Source organism: Eucyclogobius newberryi, unplaced genomic scaffold (assembly GCF_026437365.1).
Source record: "Eucyclogobius newberryi isolate DKJ021-1_F unplaced genomic scaffold, fEucNew1.0.hap1 SCAF_10, whole genome shotgun sequence".
In the NCBI taxonomy this organism is placed as follows: domain Eukaryota; kingdom Metazoa; phylum Chordata; class Actinopteri; order Gobiiformes; family Gobiidae; genus Eucyclogobius; species Eucyclogobius newberryi.
In genome coordinates, this window is record NW_027315724.1 from 32185339 (window position 1) to 32208553 (window position 23215).

At 42.7% G+C, this 23215-nt stretch overlaps 1 protein-coding gene across 2 annotated transcripts; it reads right to left on the minus strand.

Moving 5' to 3' along the window:
* Window positions 1–298: 298 nt before the first annotated feature.
* On the minus strand, window positions 299–22873 carry git1 (G protein-coupled receptor kinase interacting ArfGAP 1). 2 transcript variants are annotated; one of them, XM_072454965.1, is made up of 21 exons: window positions 22512–22873; window positions 17674–17807; window positions 16958–17070; window positions 16626–16731; window positions 16170–16256; window positions 15909–16039; window positions 14627–14721; window positions 14512–14554; window positions 13844–13870; window positions 12884–12932; window positions 12447–12519; window positions 11866–11963; window positions 10298–10409; window positions 8724–8848; window positions 6790–6942; window positions 5692–6024; window positions 4724–4804; window positions 4563–4639; window positions 4320–4493; window positions 4143–4206; window positions 299–4040 (listed from the first exon to the last, which is right to left on the minus strand). In XM_072454965.1, the coding sequence occupies exons 1-21, from the start codon at window positions 22561–22563 to the stop codon at window positions 3825–3827; spliced, it is 2343 nt and encodes a 780-aa protein (XP_072311066.1). In that variant the 5' UTR covers window positions 22564–22873; the 3' UTR covers window positions 299–3824. The 2 variants fall into 2 exon arrangements, with proteins under 2 accessions (XP_072311066.1, XP_072311075.1); XM_072454974.1 differs by lacking the exon at window positions 13844–13870.
* Window positions 22874–23215: the final 342 nt, after the last annotated feature.

Sequence of the window (23215 nt, forward strand, 5' to 3'; positions counted from 1 at the left end):
ACACAGAAAGACTACCGTATTGTCCGCACTATAAGGCGCACTGGATTATAAGGAGAACTGGATTATAAGGAGCACTATCAATGAATGGTCTATTTTCGATCATTTTTCATATATAAGGCGCATTAAGTGAAACAAAACGTGTACCACACAAAATTGCTTTGAGGTTAGTGAGAACAACCACGTTTTTTGAGAACATGAAAGGCTTTTAAGTGCGCCTTATAGCCCGGGAAATACGGTAAGTAACCAAACGATACACCCTGCAAAGACAAGACAGAGTTACACAAAAGGGCAATTCATTACGGTTTTATTATTTTATTACAAATGTACAGCTTATGAGTTTACATTACGATTCGACCTTGTAAGTCACTGTTTTCTCTACTTTATACATTATCTCCCGTTAAAAGATCGCTCTCCCTAAAGGGTCGAAACATGCCAGTAAAAACAGGCCACAACGCGCCGCCACTGGCTGCGCTTCGACTGGCTCTAAACGCCCTCCGTCTGCGGCGAAGGTTGGTCCGTTCGTTACGTGTCGAGCGTCCCGAAAACTGTTCAAACTCTGGAAAGTATGTGCTGAAGTTGTGATAAAGGTATTTTGAACATTCACACACTCGAGGCACTGTTAAGCGTCTGTGGGATGTGCGTTTTGAGACCCTCCTGTTTGAGATGGCCGTTAAAGCGGAGTCTAAATGATCCTCAGGCTTTTCTTATATATAGAGAGACGCCCAATGTACTTAAAATAATAATAAAGCACAAATTAGACAAAGCTAAGGAATAAAAGTGGCTTCTCTTAACAATCAACTGCAGCCAAATTAAGAAAACAGGATTATGTCACAATCGAACTAAAGTATAAATCCTCTAATGTACAAAAATGTGTTAAACGTCCAATTAAACTGCATTAAGGAAATAATTAGAGGAATTTTCAACATTTTGAACCCATTTTAAGCAATAGTTTTACCCCAATAATCAGAATAAAATGGTACAGGAAAATGTAACTGTTGCTTATTATATATTTTTTGGATACATGTTGCAAGTTTAACTGAACTTTTACATTATTGGTCATAGTTTGTTGCCATGTTCAGTACAATTATGTGTTTTAAGTACAAAGGGTGTGTCATGACTGAACCCCAAGTCCGTTTGGCTCGACCGATAGAAATAAATATCTCCCACGTTTAATCCTTATAGCTTAATATGACGTGAAAATATACGAGTTTAATATTCGACACGGCGTCTGCAACTCGGCCCGCGCTCATTCTTCTGTAGTGTTTTTATTTTTTTGAACAAATCCTGGAAATAGTGTGCAAGACATTCAAATTCATTCAATACAATCTGACCATCAGTCTTCACAAAACGCTGGTCAGTAAAAGCATTTGGCTAAAAAAAAACAAAAAAGTTAAGCCAAAAGGCGCCTTTTCAAGTGTCAATTGAAATTACAAAGACAAAAGAAAAATAATGTGCAGCTTGTTAAGAGGAAGTCAAGTGAAAGGCAATTTATTTTCTTTTTTTGCGAAGAGGACTGTATTTGAAGCCTTAAAACATCTTAAAAATTAAAAATATATCACGTTTATGAGTTGCGACTGGACAGTGGATTCGTCGCGTTCTCCCAGTGACAAAAGTCATTTTATTTTGAAAAGAAAAAGGTTTGTTCCCGACGCTCTCGCACGCATTCATTAACCTCGACGTCAGACCAGGGCAGAAATAATGCATCGTCTTAGAAGTGACTACTGTAAACAACCCGGTATTTTACTGTCTCGTCAAAGTAAATACACCGAAAACATTCCCTGTCCTGTTTTTTTTCCACAAATGACTTGTAGTTGCAACTCAAAATGATTCACCAATTATCAAGGGATTGAGACTGGCTTTGTTGTTTCTTCTGTATCAGACATTAGACATTATACAGACATTCTTAATATATGGAGCGGCAAAAAACATTTCTTAGAGCAGTGTTTCTCCAACTGTAGCTAAATCTTCATGAGCTAAAAGTTACAGATTTGTTTTATTCTGCGTTAATTTGACTTAATTTACCGTCCTGTCTTTGAGTTCACCCTCGTCAATGATTAGAGATCCATCTGCGATCTGGTGAAGCCAATGACCGACGAGCCGTGCTGCCGTTTTTGCCCGATTTTATGCGTTTTCCTCAAATTATATCATCTGATTTGACTACAAACTCGTCGCAGCTCGAATAAATGAAGCGTCGTTGCATTTTAAGCAGTTCCGTCGTTGCGTTAAGGAGTTAAAAACCAATACACATATTCTTCACAAGCAGCTGATTGGCCCAAACTAAATATGGCTATGGATACGCTAAAAATCCCAATTCTACCTCAATTTGGAATTATTCGAGCCGTGCTGTGGTCCCATTTTAGACCTGTCGTAGAGCTCGTTTGGACTCAAATATTTCCTTGTACTTTGTGTGTACTAGAGTGTGTACTAGAGAATCACAGCGACTTTTACTTTAATTTGCCACTAGGTCAGAATGCCATTGGTCTAAAGAGGCCGCACGTCACGGCGATTGCTCAAATCCGCCCGCCGCTCGCTCAAAAGCATTACCGAGGCTGACCAGTAGTGGGGGATAACTCATCACGTTACCCGCTCCTACAAGGGCTTTGCGCGGGTACGTGCTGGACATTCTTGTTCACAGCGTCGAGGCCATTTTAGTACACCAGCTCTCCAAGAACGTACGTGCCTTCGGTTCGTAGAAACACAGATACAAGAAAGGAACTCTCAGTAATCGTAGCCCGTCACTGTAAACCGCCGATTTCCCCAAAATAGTGGAATAATTTAGAGCACGACGACAATCGAGCTCAAACTCCCGAGGCTTGTTTGCAACTACTTGGCACAGTAAAAGTGTTTGTGAGATGATTTCACTAGTTTTCTTTTAAGCTAAATAATATAAAGAGAGTGTCATAAGGTCAGGTAAACAGGGCTTTTTTTTTTTTTTGTGTGACCCAAAACGTGCCTCCTTTATATATATTTGGCAACTTTTAACTCTTCGTCGTAGTCCAGCCGTAGCGAACGCGGGACAGTTTCACAGGTGGAGTCTGTAAAAGGAAAATCCCGGGCTACGTCTCCTCCTTCGCACTAAACGAGACCACGAAAATAAAAGACGGATAAACGGTTAAATCAAATAAACATTAACATATCGATACAAAAACATAGGATAAACGACAATAATTATTCCAGTGTAAGTGTTTTGTAAGTCAGTAATGCTCGTCCTCAGAAGTGCAGACGTCACCAAATCTGCATTGTATAAAAAAAAGGAAAGTAACGGAAGAATGAAGAGAAATGAAAACATGCCGGATCATGCCGTGTTCCACCAGTAGAGGGCGCGTCGGGGCGTGGTAGTGGTACTGTGAAGCTGCTGTGGGTTCAGCTCTTCTCAGAACTGAAGGAATCCCGTTTCTGGGACGGTTTTGTGGCACAGAAAGAGGTCGGCGCGGTGGAAGAGGTGCAGGGAGAGGGGGAGGCGTGTCAAGAGGTCTCCTGTGCGTCTCCGCCGGCAACCGTTTGTGTCGTAGAAAATGTCCTCCGAAATCCGGGAAGACGGAAAATAAATAGTGTTTCCAGTTCTCTGTGCGTCGTGGTTGCGTTTCGCTTTGGCGCGTCACAGTTTTGCGGTTTCCAGTTGTCGGAAAAAACGGTCATCCCAAAATCCAAACGTTCTCATTCTCTTCTGTGAAATAGCTTTGTAGTGGTTTTATTCTTTGCCTTTTTTTCCCCTCCAACTTTCATGCATCCTCTACTTCGCAGCAACTTGACTCTTCCCCTCTCTCGCACCGCGGAGTCCAAAAACCCCAGAAGCCCTTCCATCCTTTGTACTTCCAGTTTCTTTATTGTTTTTTCTCCCGAGTGGTGATGGTGACTAGCTGTTTGGCTGCTTTGGCGATGTCGTAGGCGCACTGGATGACCTGCTGCGTGAGGAGCTGGTAGTCCACGGCTGGGGCCCCGGGGTCCGTCGGGGCCGCTTTACGGCACTCCACCTGTAACCGCGACGCGCTGGAGGCCAGCAGCCGCAGCGAGCAGTGCACCGCGTCCAGAGCCGGGCGCTACGAGCAGAGAGAGGAGAGAAGATGAAGGGGAAAAGACACCATTTTATAGGACCAAGCCAGGTTAAGAGTTTGTACATGAAACATAAGTAAAAATCTTACTTTGGGGAAAAGGGAGGCCATCTCTGTGACTGCGGAGTGGATCTTTTCTGAACATGGAACAAAGCTAAAAGAACGCAGAGATAATGAACACCGTCACCATCATTTCTTACAAATCTTTGAGAAACGTTGAGGTTAATACTGGGGCAAAAGTGAGGTTAAGTAGAATTTATCTGGCACCTGTCGTGTTTGAACTCCTGCGCGGCCCTCAGCAGCTCCTGGATGTTTTTGGTCACCTGTTCGGTTTTCAGAATGACGTCTTCTGTACAGGGCAGCATGGGGTCGGGCTCTCCCAGCTCGCCCCCTCCGTCCTCGGACTCCCCGCGACCCTCCTCTTCGCTGCTGCGGCCCATGCTGCGAACAGGGCGCATTCTATTAATCTTGTTATGTTCAAACGTCGAACTGCTGTCCGTGGAAACCCACCTTAGCGAGACGTCGTAGGTTTGCGTATTGTCATAGTCGCTGTCCGTACCGCTGCCGTGCTTCTCGGATTTAGGCACCTAAGAAAGAGAACAGCACGTACTATAAATACTGTCCAATGGTTATTTTACTTATCATTTAGTCAGACCACGGTCAGGACTCACCATGTATCGGCCCATCTCTGTAGTGCTGGACAGATGATGGCCTCCGTAAGACACTGGTCCACCTGAGCTGCCCTTCCTCACCTGCAACAGGGAAACGGGGAACAACGAGAGGAACATGAAGTATGGACCAAGACAAAGATTAGCGTGAAGGGGAAAGCAGAGAGAAGGAACATCCTCTTGAGGGGACCAGCAGCTAAACCAGAGCAGTTTGCTCATCAACTAAGTCTCCATGCCTCTACTCAGCCTCTACTTAGCATTTGAACAGTATTTAAGCAGCATACTACACTAGCTAAAGCCGTATCATTTCACATCAACACTAATGTTGATTCAGTGTTAGCCAACGAAGCACAAGTGACAAGAATGAGACGCACTTCTAGATACAAAGATGAAATGGAAACAATGACAGACAGATGCTTACATCCAGAGGATGCACGGCGGAGCTGCAGAGCAAAGGACAAAGGTAAGAAGACGGAGACAAACCGGTAAAAGTTTGAGAAAAGACACTACGTGGAGTCGAGCTAATGTATGAGGTGTTCAGAGGGACGCACGGCTGCTTTGAGCTGTGTGTGTTTACACAAGTGACACTTGGGCCCAACCCTTCTGTATAATGTGACTCGAGTGTAACATTCACAACTAAAGGTCAAAGGTAGAGCTAGAGGAGAATCAGAGCTGTTGCCGGGCAACAGAGACCGGCTCCCTTTCTCTTTCAGGCCCCAGCTGTGCATTGTCTGTTTGAGTAAATCATTAAAAACATTTAGGAAACGTATGTATTAGTATATTTCTAGTACATGTCAAGTACAGAACGTACTATGTTTATTAATAAAGTTGATCATGTGATTAAGATAAAACGCACAACTGCAGCTTTAAAAAGAAAGATGGCTCCCAGAGGTTTGGAGGAGAAAACATTCATCTGCAGAGCTGCTCAGAGGTCAAGCAGAAGGTAAACACGACTCTGGGGTCTGACTTACACTGGGCGTGTGAAGGGGCTGCAGGCGCGCTGACAGGGAGTCCAGGGCTGGGGGGCCGTGGGCAGTGGGCCCTGGAGCGGCCCCGGGCTCGTACATGGACACTGCCTGTCTGTCCCGTCTGTGGAGGGCGTGAGGGGCTCCAGAGGAGGGCATGGACAGCCCCTGGGGGTCTGTGTTTGGACCAAACACACTCAAAGCTGCCCCCGCTCCAGAGCGCCCCCCACTGCCCATCCAGTGCCCTCCTCCACCAGGACCACCCGGACCCTGCCCACTCGACCCCCCAACCTGCTGGCCCCCCCGCAGTGAACTGTTCTCTGTCTGCATCCGCGTGATCTACAGGAGAGGGTGAGGAGGGTGAGGAGGGACATGGGGAGGTCATCTGAGGTCAAACACAAGCATCAAAACTTCACACTTTACACTCAAACAATTATATGAACAGCACTATTACTTTTGCCATCAGTTTTCACCACTTTAGTGTTTTTATTTCGGTAAATCATTATTTTCTCTCTCAGACTTGAACATTTCAGGTCTTGACTTCCAGCAGCACATTTTGACACCGATCATATCAAAGTTGAACGTATTAGCTGGGAAAGTGTGTAGTACATTACAGTTCCTCCATCTATTGCAGCAACTTTTGTATATGACTTATTCAAATTTCAATACCTTTTACCACAGTGAAAACTGGAGTAAAAGCAAAGATTGATGGAACATTTTGTTGAGTTTAGTAGACACAACAAACTGGGAGCAGAACATTCAGTGGGGTTCATCTCTGGGCTGGGTACAGTGAAGTCAAAAGGGAATCACCCAAGTTTGTCAATATGTTCATCGTTCGTCATAAATGTGGATATACTGTAACTCCAAACTAAACAGCAGCCACAACATAAAATAATGCATGGAAAATAATAAAATAAAACAATGACTGTATGAGGACGACACCTGATGGAGTAGAAACAGATGAAAACCTTAACAAATAAAAACCTACAATCTGTAATAACAACTGCAACACACGTTCACAATTGTTAGGTTTTAGCAAAAGCGCGCTGTACTGTGCATCTATTTTGGTGCCTGGAGAGTCCCTGGTGCGTGCGTCAGACCTACCTCTTTCTGCAGTCTGCGCAGCTCTTCGCTCAGGTTGTTGTTGACCTTCATGAGCTGCTGCACTTTGGCTTCAGACGAGGCCAGGGCCTTCTTCACCTCCAGGTACTCCTGCAACGTGATGGGTCCATCTGAAAAGTCCGACGAGTCCATACTCTGCGCAGACGGATACAGAGGGAGGAAAGCCTCATTAGGGACGCATTATCAGTGATATTGTTACGGTTTGCACACATAGTTTTCCCCAGTCTGTGTGCGCCCATGTGTCATTTCCAGTTTGTCCTCAGTGCATCAGGTTTTGTCTTTACAATCAGACAAGAAACATGGCTGCACGTTTATACAATCATGTAACAAATGGTTTTATTGGCAAAATGTGTCTAATTTTTTTACATATATTTGTGGTCCTGACGATAGCGGTTAAAATCTTGATGTCAGTATCTTAAATATCAGAGAAATATCAGATTTGTTTTATGATATTACAGTTTGATTGAAGATGTGAATATGCTGCAGTGTGGTAGGTCACTGGTGCGGTCCGGAGTACTGCCCCTTGTGGCTTGATAAAAAAAAGTGCTCAAGATAAAAGAGCTATAAAAACCACGGCTCAGCATTTATCTTGTTTTTGCACGTGTGGTTTAGATGGAGTTCACAGAGGAGCAGGGGAAGTGTGCTGCTGATGTGCAGTGCTGGATCCACAGACACTGAACCTCCACACAAACTTCCTGTGACCCGGAGCGCACAGCAGAAGCCCTCCCACAAACCAATGCAGCAATAACAACCAGCAGCAGGCCCCTCCAGGCTCTTAAAACCAGCCCTGCAAGAACTACTATATACACCCACTTTTATCATAGAAGATAGACAATCTGAATAGACGTTTTCTATAAACTTTGAGTACAATGTTTATTTGCGTACAGTATTTTTCATGTGGCCAACTCTGAATAAAACAATTAGTGAGAGAAAAAACATCACAATTTTACATTTATTCACGATCTAACAACTGTGAAATCCTAATTTTCTTTTATTCACATTTATTCACCGTTCCTCTACTCTGACCAGCTCCATAAAATCCAACTTTCTGGACGAAAAAGTAAAGTAGACAAGTGACATAAAAGTCAGTCGGATTAAAAAGCACTTCACGTGTTTCCTTTCTTTGGAGAATGGATTTATTCATAATCTTCACTATTACTATTTAGTATGTATTGTGACCTGTATAATCATGATCATGAATTTACAAAATGATCCTAGCTTTATGGACGCCACACTGTATATTACGTACGTCAAAACTTCACACAACTTTTGAAATGTTCGTATTTATATTTTCAATCTTCTGCCTCTTCTTCCCTTTCACTGCTCACTCCTCTCACTCTTTGAACAATGGCCTCCAAACACAGGCTCAGAATAGCCGGTGATGTCACTGAGGAGCTATGCTGCAGCCCTTATGGCCACTCCCTGCAAAGCATGCTGGGACAGGCAGCCCCAAGGAGGGGAAAAGATGTCAAGGCAGAAGACGAGAGGTTCACAGGCTATAAAAGTCTCATTTTAAATTATGGATCATATACACATCCAAATATTGATCGATATGTTATCCCTTAAAAAACTGTTATAATGAATCCTCCGATACACAGGGCAGATATTTTTTCTAAACTGCCTCTTTTATATGCGACAGGCTCAGTTTGTCCTCAGTGCATCACATGTGTAAAGTATATTTAAACAGACTATTTGTAGTTAATTAAACTTACTAATGACTAAACTATTACATTTTATTCTAGACAACTAAATTTAAAAAATGTTTTTTTTTTACAAATTAAACTTGCTACACCCTTGCTATGGATATTTTTTAATTTTTGTATCAACATCTGCAAATATTGGCTATCGACTTAAAAGGCGAGACATAGTTTTGGTATTGCCCGTTATTGGACGACCCCTGATAGAAATGGCGTTACCTTGGCCCGGTTGCTGCGTTGCGTGTTGTTGTTGTTTTGTGCTGTCAGCTCGCTGTCGGAGTCTTCGTCTGAGGCGACGCTGTCGTAGTCGTGCTGGTCGTCGTCGATGCCCAGGTCCAGAGGGTCTGACAAAGAGAGACTGTGATGAGCAAATACTGTCTGTTTGAAGGCTCTGGAGATGTCGCTTAGTGTTACCAAATCCAACTCTGATAAACAAAATAGAGCTGCGCTGTGTGCAGATGTATATATTATAAGGGTATAAAATGTGCAATGTTAAATGTTATGACCTGCAATATGCTTTCTATTTCTGGGCTTTTGTAGTTTTTCCTCACCGTGAAGGAGAGTCTAAGGACAGGGGACGCTCTGGGACTGTTCTACATTTGCTTAATTAATTCAAACGTTGGTTAATCTGCTTCTCGATTATTATGTTTCGTGGTTAAATCAACAATTTGGAGAAGCTCTGTGAGGCGACAAATGTGAAATCATTTGTTTCACTTAAAAAGGAGGCCGACACTAATCACTACAATATATAATCCAGAACTAAACGAGGCCTAAACCAGATGGACCAACAAAAACGTATGTATACCAATATAGAATAAGTATAATCTATCATTTATATACATCTACCATTTATCTATCTAACATTATCTTTTTATCACCATATTTTCCGGATTATAAATTGCACCTTTTTACATAGTTTTGGCCGGGGTGCGACACCCAAGCGAATTTATACACGCACGCGCACACGCATGCGCACGCGCACGATATAATTCGCGCTCTAAGCGACGCAGAAGAAGAATCTGCACTTCCTCTACCTCTGGAGTTTGTGGAGTTGTTTAGAAGTGACACAGAGGAAGAAGAATTCAATGGATTTAGTGATTTGGGGTAAAACTGATGCTTTGGTAAACTTGTTAGCATGTTCTTTATGCTATAGTTATCTGAATAACTGTTAATATGTTACTTAACATACCAGACACTTAGCACAGTTCTGTCTGTGCCTCATGTAGCTGAAGGTGTTACGTTAGCATAGGTACACCTATTCACCATGTTCTCTCATCTGTTATTATTTTAAATTGCATTTCAAGATGAAATGTCTGTTCTTGGTCTTGGATTTTATCAAATACATTTCCCCCAAAAAATGCGACTTATACACGTTTTTTTCCTCTTCTCTATTATGTATTTTTTGGCTACTTATAATCCGGAAAATAAGGTATCTTTCAACTCGATCCTTTTATCTCTTTTTTCCCCTAATTTTCTCTTTCTTTCAACTTATCTTACCCACTATCCTTCCATTTCTCTCATTCTCCTTCTCTCCCTCCCACTCATTCTCCCTCCATCCCTCCCACCCTACCTCCCTCCCTCCCTCCCTCCATCCCTCCATCCCATTCTCCCTCCATCCCTCCCACCCTACCTCCCTCCCTACCTCCCTCCCTCCCTCCCTCCATCCCTCCCTCCATCCCTCCATCCCTCCCTCCCTCCCTCCCTCCATCCCTCCCTCCCTCCCTCCCTCCCTCCCTCCATCCCTCCATCCCTCCATCCCTCCATCCCTCCATCCCTCCATCCCTGCTGCTCACCGGTGGGGCTGCTGAGACCTTTTCCTTGCTGTCTCCTCTTTGCGTCACTCAGGATGTCGATGATGAGCGTCGCAAACTCTCGGGCATTGAACCGAGCCAGCTTCTGTCTGCCCTGCGAGATGGAGAAAGACACGCGAGAGCTTAGTTCCTTGCACCTCCGATATTACCTCACAAAAGCAGCGCTGCCGTTTAAATAAGGGTTCTGTCGTATGCAAAAGCCATTGAAGCCCACACTGAGAGCGGTTTGGTGCCTTTGAGGCAACTGTGGTCAGCGGAAAAACCCAGTCAGAGGAACAAAACACTCAAACACTAGTGAATGTAGCCTCATAAATACTACTGTTACATGAGCACAATTTAGGAAAATTAAAACTTGAACTATAACATAAAACACTATTTCATTCACAAGAAACGCAACCTATTTGTTCAGACATCTTCACCAGACTTCAATCATTTCAGTGCTCAAACCGCCAAAGTTTATCACAAGCAGACATTTTTTTTAGCTGGTTACAAACAGCTTCCTCCCTTTTCAAACGTAAGCAGAAGTCAAGTGCAATGATACAATGAAAATGATACAACTAGAGGGAATGCCGAGGTCACAATGTCCAAAGTGGTATCAAAACCCCAACAAATGGAGCTCAACAGTGCTCCACAGGGTTCAGGAAGTACTAATGTCACGACAAGACAAAACTATATAGCTACAGAGAGATAAACAATAATACTGAAACTACTTTATTCCACCGACAGGATCAACATAGTAATTTAAAAAGAAAATCACAGAAAATTGCAGAATGAAACCATAATCAAGTCACATAGAAGTGACTTGCCTCTACAGCTCAAATGCCATCGTATTACAAAAAAAACCCACTATCGCAAAGACACACGATCAATATTCAGTCCCAAAATATATTGTTCCATTATACAATACATTATTTATTGAATTAAACGTGGACATAGTTATTATTGTGGGTAAAGTACATTTACCAATCTGACTTTTAGGAAAAAAATGTATATTAAAAGTGTATTAAATTTGGAAGCTTGCTGTATTTGTTAAGTTAAAAAAAAAGATCTACAGTCTAAAAGTGGGCGGGACGGTTGAGCTTTGTACAGAATATAGTCATGTCAAGTGTTAAATGACTCCACTGTGTCCAATAAGGGAAAAGTAGTGATGGCACAACTTCTTGTTTTACTCTCTGCTGCGTGTGCGTGTGCATTCATTCATTAAAAAAAAACCTAAAACACTGCACCATTTCATTCACAAGAAACACCAGCCAAGAGTTAAAGCTCCCCTCAAACTATAAATATCCAGCAGTAGCCGACCACAGCGGACTGTCCAATCAGGAAAGAGCAAAACGTAGCCGCGTGTACATTTTCCCCGGCTCGGTCTATGTCAAACAGTAACCGCTGGAAAGAACATACTCGAGACGTGACTTTGTGCTCCTGGGATAAACAGTTTACAACTTTCCTCGCTTAAAATAGCCCTCACCGCTGCTCTTCTAGTCATAGCAACGCCGCCACTGTCGACCGTGCGCACTTGATACTTTTTTTTGCGGTTCCTTCGAGAGGCTTACCTGGTTGCGTGTGGCAGAGTACTCGGGGTTGACCGGCAGAAACGGCACGGCGCTGCGCTCCGTTACCAAAGTGCTGTGGTTCTGGGTGGTGAGCCAGACTACGCGGGAGGAAAACGCGGGAGGATCAAATTAGACAAAGTGTTCATTCATAACAATATCACGAGCTTTAAAATACACATCGCGGGTGGAAAACGAGCTTCGAAACAATATGCGTTAATATCGGTTGACGAGTGTGCGGAAAAAAAAGGTTCCGTAGTTCCAACTTGTTCGTACAGCTCTTACCTGTGGTTCTTCTGTCAGTGAGAACTATTTCTAAACTTGTGACAGAGAACAGCGGCAAGGGAAAAAGACCCAAATAAAGCAAGAGAGAGATTCGAGGAGGAGGAGAAGAGAAAGCCGGGGCATTTTAGGCACTTCCTCCCGCTCTCCTCCCTCCTCCCTCCATCCCGTCCTCTCCTCTCCCGACTCGCTCTGAACTCCGAAACCGCGGCTGCCTTTTTTAGTAAGTCTCGTGGCGTCTCAGCTCTTTTATGGAAGCGCCTGTTCAGCTCGGAGGAGGGGGGGAAAAGAAAAAGCTTTACCTGCGTCGTTTTCTCTGCGGTCGACCTCGTCGTACACGTCCATGGCCAGCTCCTCAAAGAGACGGTTGTTAAGCTGCCAAAGCAGAGGGACAAACCCATTTTAAGTCTTTTAATACTTGCTACTTTGTAAAACATTGCGATGGATACTGTGCAGATGAATTGAATGAAAGAATGTCTTTTCCAATTCCCCGGTTTATTGTAATCTTTCAGAGTAGAAATTGATGTTCATGGTCATTTTGGTCGCTGATGGTACTTCTGTGGTTCATGTGTTTACCTCACCACCAAGATATGATTTAAAATGTAAATGTAATATTATCGTCGTTTTTGAGAAACAATGTAAGAAAAATGTAGTGTTTTTCCAATATAAACTATGAACTTTTGATTGTGGATTTGACCGTTATGTTGGACTATTGGAGCGGCACGAGCAGTTTTCTTACCGCTTGAAGCTTCTTTTTGGCAGCCTTGGCCAGTTCCGAGAGGTCCAAGCTGCAAAACAGAAATAAAAATGTGTCGGCTGCGTCCCACGGGAGCACGGTGAAAGAGAATGCGAAGGTCGGGTGGGGTTTAGGACAGAGGGCAGACACTGGCTACGGGGACAACTCAAGCAAAACATTACTTTTGGGGAAAGCTGGTTAGCGACACTTTCTTTGGATGTAAAATGTCCAAAGTGCTACTACACTATTACAAAAATGGATTAGAAAAGACAACAGTCATCTTATTTAGTTGTGTTAGTCCTCATTTAAAACTAACGGTCTTATATTAGACCTGGGTTAGTCCGACTGGTTTTTACTCCTGTTTTAGACCTGGTTCTGCAGTAACTATGGATGTTTGGCAGGGTTTCTTCATTAAAAATACAAATGTAAAGTCTGAGACAACCAACAATTCACTCACATAATTATTTAGATTAACCAGTTGTGGTCAGGGAGTAAAGGAATATCTAACTTGTTTTACTTTGTTTTGTTTTTATAATTGTAACTTATTTAAGCTGTAATCTGTGTGTTTTTAATCAGTGCAGTCAATATGTTTATTGCCTTTACCGACTCAAAAACTGATCGCTCGTTTCACTACAAACCTGAATGAACATGAATGTGTTTGTTTGGAAAAACATATTCCTTAGCTTTTACTGTCATAAAAGATGTGTGGATTTGGTACTGTCATCGCGTTAAACCATAAAATCCTACACAACAACAATTTTTCAGCAAATTATACAATACTTTATTAGTTTTTCTCTTGTACCATAAAAATCTATATATTTTTCTAAAGAGCAACAGTGCCTCAGGTTGTGCAGACCGTTTTTTGCGAAAGGGACAAAAATCAATATAGTAATAGTAGAAGTTGTTAGATTACAAAAATAAAGTCAAATAACGGGAGGGAAGTATCAAGGAAAGTGAAGATACCTCTGAGTTGGACACTTAGGGCGAGCTCTGGTCCACCAAGCGCAGCAAAATGGAGAGAACAGAAACTCAGTGAGAAAAAAAAAAAATAGTGGAGGAACAGGGAAAGGAAAGGCCACAACAAATCCGCCTTGATTGTTTTTCTCAAGCGGCGGCGTTTCCGAGCGTTAAAAGACATGCAAGTGGAGTTATAGATGACGAGCGGCGTGAGATACTGTCATTTGGGCCATTTAAATGCATTACGCCGTCTTCTGGAGCCCCTCGCTCCCACAGGAGCTATGGAAATCCCAAAAGAGCTGAGCCGGCTAAAGCTGAATTTGATTTATTCAAGTCTGTGCAGTTTTCAAACTTTACTTTATTTGTGTTTGCGTTTAGGGTATTCAGAACGCCAGGCACTGAAACGCTGGACGCCGATTATCACTGGACCTCTTAAAAAGGCGTAATGCATTAAGAGTAATGTTTGTAGTTTAAGAGGTTAAAGGAATTCGTAGGGGGATATATTGCGGTGACACCCTATGGTTAAATAACTAAACTGCAATTAAGGATCCTTCTTTTTCGCTTGTGTGGGTCACGAAAGGGCAGAACGAAGTCAACACGGAACGGAAAAGTGGCACACGAGGCGATCCATGCGCACACCATGCAATTCGAACCATCGTGACGTTGTTTCTTACCTGTCAGCCATTTGGGGAATGATGTAATGGCCGTTTTTGTGGTCTACAACAGAGAGGACAAAGTTTACTCAGAGACAGAGCTGGTGGAGTCTGGCAGTGGTCGAGGGAGACTCACCTGGACGCCGGCCGCACAGGTAAAAGGCTAACCTGTCCGTCAGCTCATACTGGCATTCCACCAGACGCTCTGCTAAGTCTACGTTGCCCGCCTGCCTGAAAATAAAAACGCATTTATTTGAATATGTTATCGTTATGACAGTATTCTGACACAGACCGTGACCGTTCCTGTGCCGTTCAATCGTGGAAACAGACGTGCAAACAATTGTTTTTGTCAGAATTGAAGGACCATTTTGGACGGTTAATGATTAATGTTCTAAGTGTTTAAGTGTTTATCTGCAGAGAATGTATGAATATATTGCATCTGCAGAGTCAGATCATCTATGGGTAATGCCTTATGATAGATGAGATGGATGAGTGGATAGATGCTTCAGGTTTTGAGGTTGTTGGGGGTTGATTGAAGCCATAATAGTAATGTTTAAAATGAGTTTGTTTTCCGAGCTAAACATTTAAACAAATCCAAGCCAATTAGTTTGACAAATTGCTTATTTGAACATATCATTGGTTTCTTTTTTTATTTTTACCCAAACAAATACCAAAATACATGAAACAAACTGCAAAGAAAAAGAAAAAAATTAGAAGAAAAATCATTAGTTTCCTATAATTTAACTGTATATTATTGTGCCATACGTTTCATGCCAAATGCCCTTCATGATTCCCTGTTATAGAATCCGTTTCCTTCAGAGATTAGGCTGGCTCAGTCGCTGCCCGTTTAAAAACACATCTTCTCTCATTCACTTTTTACGCCGTGTGAGTTTTTTGAGTTAGTGTAGTGTACAGTGTACTTTGTTGACCTTTCCACTGTCATTATTATATTGTTTACAGGACTTATAAACCGAGCAAGATCCCATTAGCTAATACATAATATATAAATTGGTCATTTAACAAAAGCAATACATTTTATTTTATATTGTTTGCGCACTATGTCACTTTTCTATTGGAGGATAAGCCACCTGTCCGTCTCCAAGGAGATGTTATTGCGTTGCCTGTAATGTTCCGCAGTATTACAGAAAAACAAACAAAGTAAAACTTAACAACCATGCATTCTTACTGTGAGCGCGCTTGCCCCTCCACAGACCTGCTCTGTAACTTGGCCTGGTGGTGTTAAATCCTATACTGCGGAAAACATCTCCATGGAGACGACCAGGTGATAAACCCTCCACCAGAAAAGTAACATCGAGCGCCTTTAATGCTTTCTCAATCCGTTCTTTGATGATTTTCTTTATTTCGCTGTTCAATAAACATCTTGGACTTAGCGTCTCAGTTAAGGGCGTGGCATGTACCTGGCGTAGTCCATAGGCGTGCGGCCGTTGATGTCAGGGGCCCCCGGGTCTGCGCCGTACACCACGAGCAGCTCTGCCTGTAGGATTTGTCCCGCTTTAGCTGCAACATGGAGGGGGGTGGTGCCTTTTTCCTGCAAGGTCAAACACGTCACACAATAGCTCCTGACACAGAGGGCGGCCCTGGACGCTTTGGTTAATAAAGCAGCTTGAAGTGACTTAGTAAGCGCTTTTTAACGTCTGTTTGTTTGTTTTAGCACTGACCGGATGAAAGAAGTTGGCCTGGGCACCGAGGGACAGGAGCCGGAGACACGTTTCCAAACTGCCTGTTCGCACACTGGAGTGAAGTTGCTAAAAAGAAACGAATGAGAAGCAAAATGAAGAACGTGGGCGGGCAGATTCAAGTTGTACCCAGAGACGGCAAATGGGCCGAATCCTCTTATTAGCCACGGTGGATCTCCGTGTTACGCAGATAATTATTACATCCTGCTGCATCGTTCGAAACGCTTTCCTGCTCAAAGGTTGGCACTGGCAAAATACAAAAGTGAGACTCCAACCACAATCATTTGTCTTCTTTAAATGCCACAGTGACTCAATTGTTAATATGCAATTTGTTTTATTTGCTGCTCTTTCACAAAACTATGGCCACACTGAGGCTGAATGCATGGTTTATAAAAGACTCAATCTTAACGTTTGATTTAGAAACAATGTGCCGCTCACTTTACTGAGGTCTTTTGTGGTGACGCCGTCGTCGTCGCGACAGGGAAGCTTGTGCACAAACGCCAACATCTGGTACTTGGCTCGGATGAACTCTGACTTAGTGGGGCTGTGAAGTAATGAAGTGACACAACATTATAAACAGTGTTTCTACAAAGACCAAAGAAAAGGATAAATATTGTCTTAGAAGTCCACAGGGCAATAAAGGAAAATGAGTCTAGTTCTGCATTGGAACAAACACATTATGCAAACACTAAAACTGTTTACATGCAAAAGAGCCAATAACTCCAGCTTCTCTGGAGGGCGATACTTTCAGTACTTCAGTTTATACTCACTGGACTTTGTCCTGGGGGTTGGGTTTCCTGCGACCACTCTGGACCTGAGCAGGGTCCAGCAGACTGTGCTCCCAAATGGAGTTAGCCCCATTACAGGACAATGTCTGAACCATCTGCCAAAGAAAAAGAGCAGTAACTTTATTTCATCAGCAAGTTTAATGTACATAAAAATAGTCATTTCTGTTGTTTATGGAAAATGCCATAAACTTAACAGGTTTGTGTGTTTGTGCAGTAACAGTGATCACGACTGGGCAGCACAGCATGAAAAAACAAGCACACCTTTTTGATAAGGAAATGTAATTTTGGGGGCTTGGGTAAAGTTGGGATTAAAATACACACATCTGGAAAAGTCACATTGAAGCAACTTTGTTGCTTTTTATGCCGTTTCCACAATATGATTATATCACATCACTTATCCAGTTATAACTGTGCTAAACTGGATTGTTAAGTTTACCAACCCAGCAATTTGGCCTGAACAATGCCACGGCCAATTATAGCGTGCAAAACAAAGATGAAGACGACCACGGTTGCTGAGAATAGCAGCCAGATTGTAACGACGACACAAAAGCCTGCAGGTAAAAAATCCATTCGCATTTTTGTCGGCGAGTTGCTTTGGTGCTAATCTTTACCCGAGGCGGCCTGCGTACGATCTCATTTAATGCATCGTTTTAGAGACACGGACGCAGCGTTAACGTATCGCGCCCGACAGCGCTCACCTGCAGCAGCGTGGGAGGCCATCCGCTGTGCCTCAGGTGCTTCACGATGGAAATGTGACGACCCAAACTGCGATGCACCGAGCAGCACTCATCACAGATCAGCACGCCGCGGTTTATGCTGGTCCAGCCGGGGTCTAAAAGGAAAATCAAAAAAACATAATTTCACATCGATGACAATTTTGTGCCATTCTATAAACAGTGGTGGTGCATGTCATTGTTGGAAAAGAACATTTTAGAACAGTAAATGTACTTCCCTGTACCTCAAAGTATATTTTCACCATCAGTTCTTGTCGTGGCCTGTCACAATAATTACTATATTGGCTTATCGTTCAACAAATAAAAGATGCAGTATATCTTTGAGCTAAATATTTATTTGCGTCTGTGCATTTTGTTTGCATTAGTGGGGAACATTTTTGTTCTTTTTTTGTAACATTTGTGCAGCAGAAGGTAGAAGAATAATATATCTATGACTCTTTATTGTGTTTAATTATTGCAGGAAGTCTTTTTCTTTACATTATGGTTCAAAAGAGTTTACGATTCTGCTAAAACAGGATAAGTATGATCATTTGTCGCAATAGTTTCTGTAGCAATGCAAAATATAGCACCATCATGACAGACTTGTGTAGTCTTTTAGCATAAAACCACATTACAAGTACATCTCTTTGTGAGCTTTAACCCTCTTCTGTAAGTGTTTAGGCTTATGATTTGTAATGACCCACATATTTATTTTAGTACTGATGTGCCAGCAGATTTATAAACAAAACCTGGATTGGCTTTGGACGACTAACTCTTTGGCTGTAGTCACCATAAAGGAAAGGAAGGTGGTTTTAGTGCATCTGCTAATCATTTCCCCTCCCTGAATGATACAGAGGGAGAAGAGAAGTACAATCGCAAGCCTTTTGTTTGCCGTGTCAATACACATTACACAGGGCAAAGTTACATTCTAACTCGACGCTCAACAGCATTTAGAGTTTGTTCTACTGTGCCATCCCTTTATTATTATCCAATCATGGATTTTTGTTGTTGTCGTTGTCAATATTTCAGAAGCCATGTCAGAGAATACTAAAAGCAGAGGTATAATGGCGTAAAGCTGGGAAATTCATGCTTATTTGTGTAAATTCATTTCTCCCGCACTTTGTGATTAAATTTGACCGCTGCTTTGTTTACACGCAATAGTAAAAAAAAAATCGAGTCAAAATCAGCAGCAGTTGCCTCGGTGGGTGGTACAAAAAGAAACTGAATACGATACATGTCCTGATACATGGATATCCCTTAAAACCGGTGTTTACTGAAATTATGTATTGTAAAAGCATGTTCACAATTTCCTTAATCTCAAAGTACAAGTGTCCAACGATTAAGTCACATTTTCAGCTTCTCAGATTCAGCCTTGATGCAGAAGTCTGAAGCTTAAGAAGTGTAGAACTCTTGACACATCCCTATCGATACATGTATTGCCAAGACGTATGCCACAATAATCACGATACCGATATATGGACTACAGCCCTATGCAGTAATGAAGAACTAGCTTGCCTATTGCATTAGTATCAAAATTGAGTGACAGCACTACTCATCAATCACAAACAGACTACAGCAAAATATATGAACTGTATGGCAGCGAAGTTTAAAGTGGCCCAAAACTAATCTACTACTTTGTGAACCAATCCAGACAACATAGCGTGGTGTGAAACCAAGTTAGCAAGTACTTGAACTGACGGTTCATTGTGGTGACCTTCAAAATAAATAAGATGAAAAGGACAAGAGCTCCTGTTAAGAGTTGAGTTTTACGCCTCAGGAAGCTGATCTGACACAAATACATGCATCACACATGTACCGCACACGCAAACCAATCTACTTTCTGGCATTAGTTACTCAGAGGCGGGGATAAACTGCACAAGCTTATGGTTTTAACGAAACTAAAATAAACCATCAAATACTTGAAAATTTAGCTTGCAGACACACACCAATTTGAACATGATTTTGAAAGAGGTCTAGTTTGAATTTGTGATAATGATTCTCAAATTTTAAACTTTATTCCGATACCATTGAAAAGACAAGACTATTCATGAAAGTACAATTTTGTCTTTTGTCAGTTTTTTTTCCAGTGTAGTTTAAATAAAGTAGTGTTGCTTTTATCCATTAGGGGTGGGTGATATTTACAAAAAAGTATATCTGGATTTTTGAATAACAATATTTCAGGAAACATAAATGAACTAAAACCTGTCTGTAAAATGTATTCATTTAGGTTTAAGTATTAGATGAATGAGAACGCACTGTAAAATGGCATAAAAGCATGCAGAAATTTCACTTAATTTTGTTCCATTTATATTTTTCTCTTTCTGCAGCATTTTGAGACTTTGAGACTTGATATTCAAACATTCAACATTCACAGTAGTAATATTAATAATTCAATACATTGTGCACTGTTAATATCTGTGAGTCTATTTTTTTTAAATAGTAAAACATTTTAAATAGTGAAGTAACGCGATTCCTAAATGTGTAGAGTCAATGTTAAGAAAATTACGTCATAAAATTCGAGAGACAACAGCCAAATGTTTGGTCCAACTCCGCAACAAGACAAAGTTACAACTTCATTACATTCCAACACTTTAAAAATCATCTTAATGTACTAGTTATTTGTTTTTATAACGGCACTAAAGTCAGACAAAACTCCAGCAACTACAACCACGCCAAACCCCAGCAGACAAACACAGAGCATTATTGTATAGCCGACGTAATGGAAAGTGCACTGCGTTTAACAATATATGACCGGAGGCTGTCAGATTTTCAGCTCCTAATGCCATCGCATGCCTACCTAATAAAGACACGACAACATGATTCATTGTTGCCATAAAATGTGCAGATTGCCATGGTGTAAATTAAAACTTCCCGCGGCTCGGCTCAGCAGGCGCGTTATCAATTGTCCTTTGTAGGCGCGCCGTTGAGGTCCCCACTTGTATTAAGTCGCAGACAGTGGGTAGTGGTACTGGGGAAGTGGCCTGTCACCAGTGAATAGGTCAGCATTTTGCAGAAAGCACTGCGTGTGTGAGCACGTCTCCCGAGGTGGGGCTCAAAGCAAGGATGATCGCAGTGGAAAGAAAGGGCAGAAGTCAGCTGGAGAAATTCTTGGTCGACTAAAGAAACGCTCTGTGTAATGATTAGTCGAATAAAAGTGGTTGAAACAAAGATATCCACAAGCACAATCAAATGAACAAAAAACTATTTATATTTCAATGTACCGCGTAACAGCACATTTATTTGTAACAAGACAGAATAAACTCTCAAAAATGCTAACTTTCTGCTGTGGTCCCTTTAAACCCTTAATATTAATAAGACAATTAGTCCCCTGATAAAACCCTCAGCACCATCGACCGATTAAGCGACTTATGCCCCAACAGAAAAAGCATTCAATCTGTGGCTTTGTAAACAATGATTTATGTGTGGGAAAGTAAAAAAGTGGGGCTGATAAGACTGCAGATAAAAGCTGTGTTAAGTCATTGTTTTAGGAAATAATTCAAGGGGTTTTAAAGAAGGTAACAGGCAGCGATGCGTGATCATGCACTCGTTACAAATAACCAAAAGTATTTCAGAATTGTCAGCTATTTCATGATTTACACTCCCGAACTGAAGCACAAACTGCCACTTGGAGCAGCTGTGAAGAGCAGCTGTTTCACTAAATATGTCCATCTAAATGAGTCTACTTTCTACAATGAGAGTTTGAGGAATATGAACCCGTCACACAAACATTGGTTTGAGGGCATTTGGGGAGATACCAAGGTTACTTTAGGCCAGTGTTTCCCAACCACGGACACGTAAACATTAACCAGGGGGTACTCGGAATGATTTCGAATTTGAATAGTATTTTTTAAAAGAAAATGTTCTATGTAGGAATTAAATATTATTTAAAAATATTTATTGGACTATTTTTGGCAAACATTTAAAATATGGGATGAGTTTAATTGAAAGATTTATACTTTCTTAATAAAACAATCACATTACAAGGGGGTACTTAAAGTGTGAAACAGAATTTAGGGTGTAATAGAGACAACAACAACAAAACAATCTGGAGCTAACGCTGGTTAAATTGACAAGTTAATTAGATATTTGTGGTATCTTTTTTATGGAATAATAATAATAATTATGGAGTCATTTTAATGCATTTTACACTGTGAGATAGCAAAACAAATGCGTTGTCATGATATCAACTTAAAAACACATTGAAAACATCAGTCGTCCACAGCAGCAGACACTTTGTTTAGCAATAACTTATGTAGCCAAAGTTAGCTACATTAGCTAGCTTCGCGGCTAAGTTAGCGCTGCGAGTCAGGGAGCTAAATGTTTAAATAAAACCATAAAACAAAGGCTCTGGTGCTTGCAGATGGGATAAAGCATGGACACGGGTGGTATAGGGCCAAATGTGACAGTTCTTAAGTTATATATGGACAAGCAATGCAGAGAGTATCCCATTTGATGACCTAGCCCCGGCTATGCTAATCTGAAGTCTCCCCGGTCACAAATACCAAAACAAACGTCTTGGCGAGAAGAAGAAGGCGACACGATTCGGACACTTGGATCTATTACTGCGGCTGCTTCTGAAAATAACGCGTGCCAAACAGACCGGCAATCGCGCACTCTGCACTGTGCCCGCGTCTGAAGATAACCGCATTTCCGCTGTGATTTCACGTCTGTTCTTGGACTTGTTTGGGGCCTAATGGTCCTGGATCCCGGCGGCTCTCCTGATCCGCAGAGCCTCTGACAGTGACAGGAGCCCGGGCCCGGTCCCAGCGAAGCCCCGGGTGCAAAGTGCCGCTCCGGTGCATCGCTGTTTAAAAAAGTCTTACCTGGCGCACTGCAGTCGGCGCAGATTTCTGTCCTTTGCAGCTTTCTTGACATGTCGATAGCCCCAGAGCCCTGGCGGTGGTGGTGATGATGGGAGTCTCTTCGCCCCGTCCCCGGTGTCTTCAGCCTTGTTCCCGGTGCTGCCGCCGTGTGTCTTCAGCCCCCGCGGCCCCTCGGTCCCCGGAAGCCGGCTGAGTGTGCTCGGCTGTCCCGGCCACAGCCACAGATCAGATTGTCCGCCTCCACTCTTCTGGTTCACGTTTCAAACCAAAGCCCGATGCCAAGTTGCTGGAGCGTAATGATTGTGTGTTCGCTGCGTGAGGCTCATAGCGGACTTTGGGATGCGTCTGAGGTGCACTGACACACTGTGACCAGGAGACGGCAGCTCTACCCCTGTGTGCGACGCGTCAGCGCCCTAATGTGCCCATAGACCACCCAGCACACAGCCCAGCACCCTGCCCAGCCCAGCACCCAGCCCAGCAAGCAGCAACCAGCACCCTGCCCTGCCCTGCCCAGCAACCAGCACCCTGCCCAGCCCAGCACCGAGCCCAGCAAGCAGCAACCAGCACCCTGCCCTGCCCAGCAACCAGCACCCTGCCCAGCCCAGCCCAGCACCCTGCCCAGCACCCAGCCCCAGCCTAGCACCCAGCGTAACACCCAGTTCAGCCCACAGTCCAGCACTCAGCGCCCTGCCCTGCCCAGCAAC

What these genes read in the sequence shown, in the direction of transcription:
- git1 (XM_072454965.1), bottom strand. Translation starts at nt 22,563, where the DNA reads ATGTCAAGAAAGCTGCAAAGGACAGAAATCTGCGCCGACTGCAGTGCG. An exon ending in TGCGCAGACTGCAGAAAGAG is followed by an intron (nt 6,025 to 6,789) that starts GTAGGTCTGACG and finishes CCTCTCCTGTAG; the next exon opens with ATCACGCGGATGCAGACAGA. An exon ending in CAGAGATGGGCCGATACATG is followed by an intron (nt 4,640 to 4,723) that starts GTGAGTCCTGAC and finishes TCTCTTTCTTAG; the next exon opens with GTGCCTAAATCCGAGAAGCA.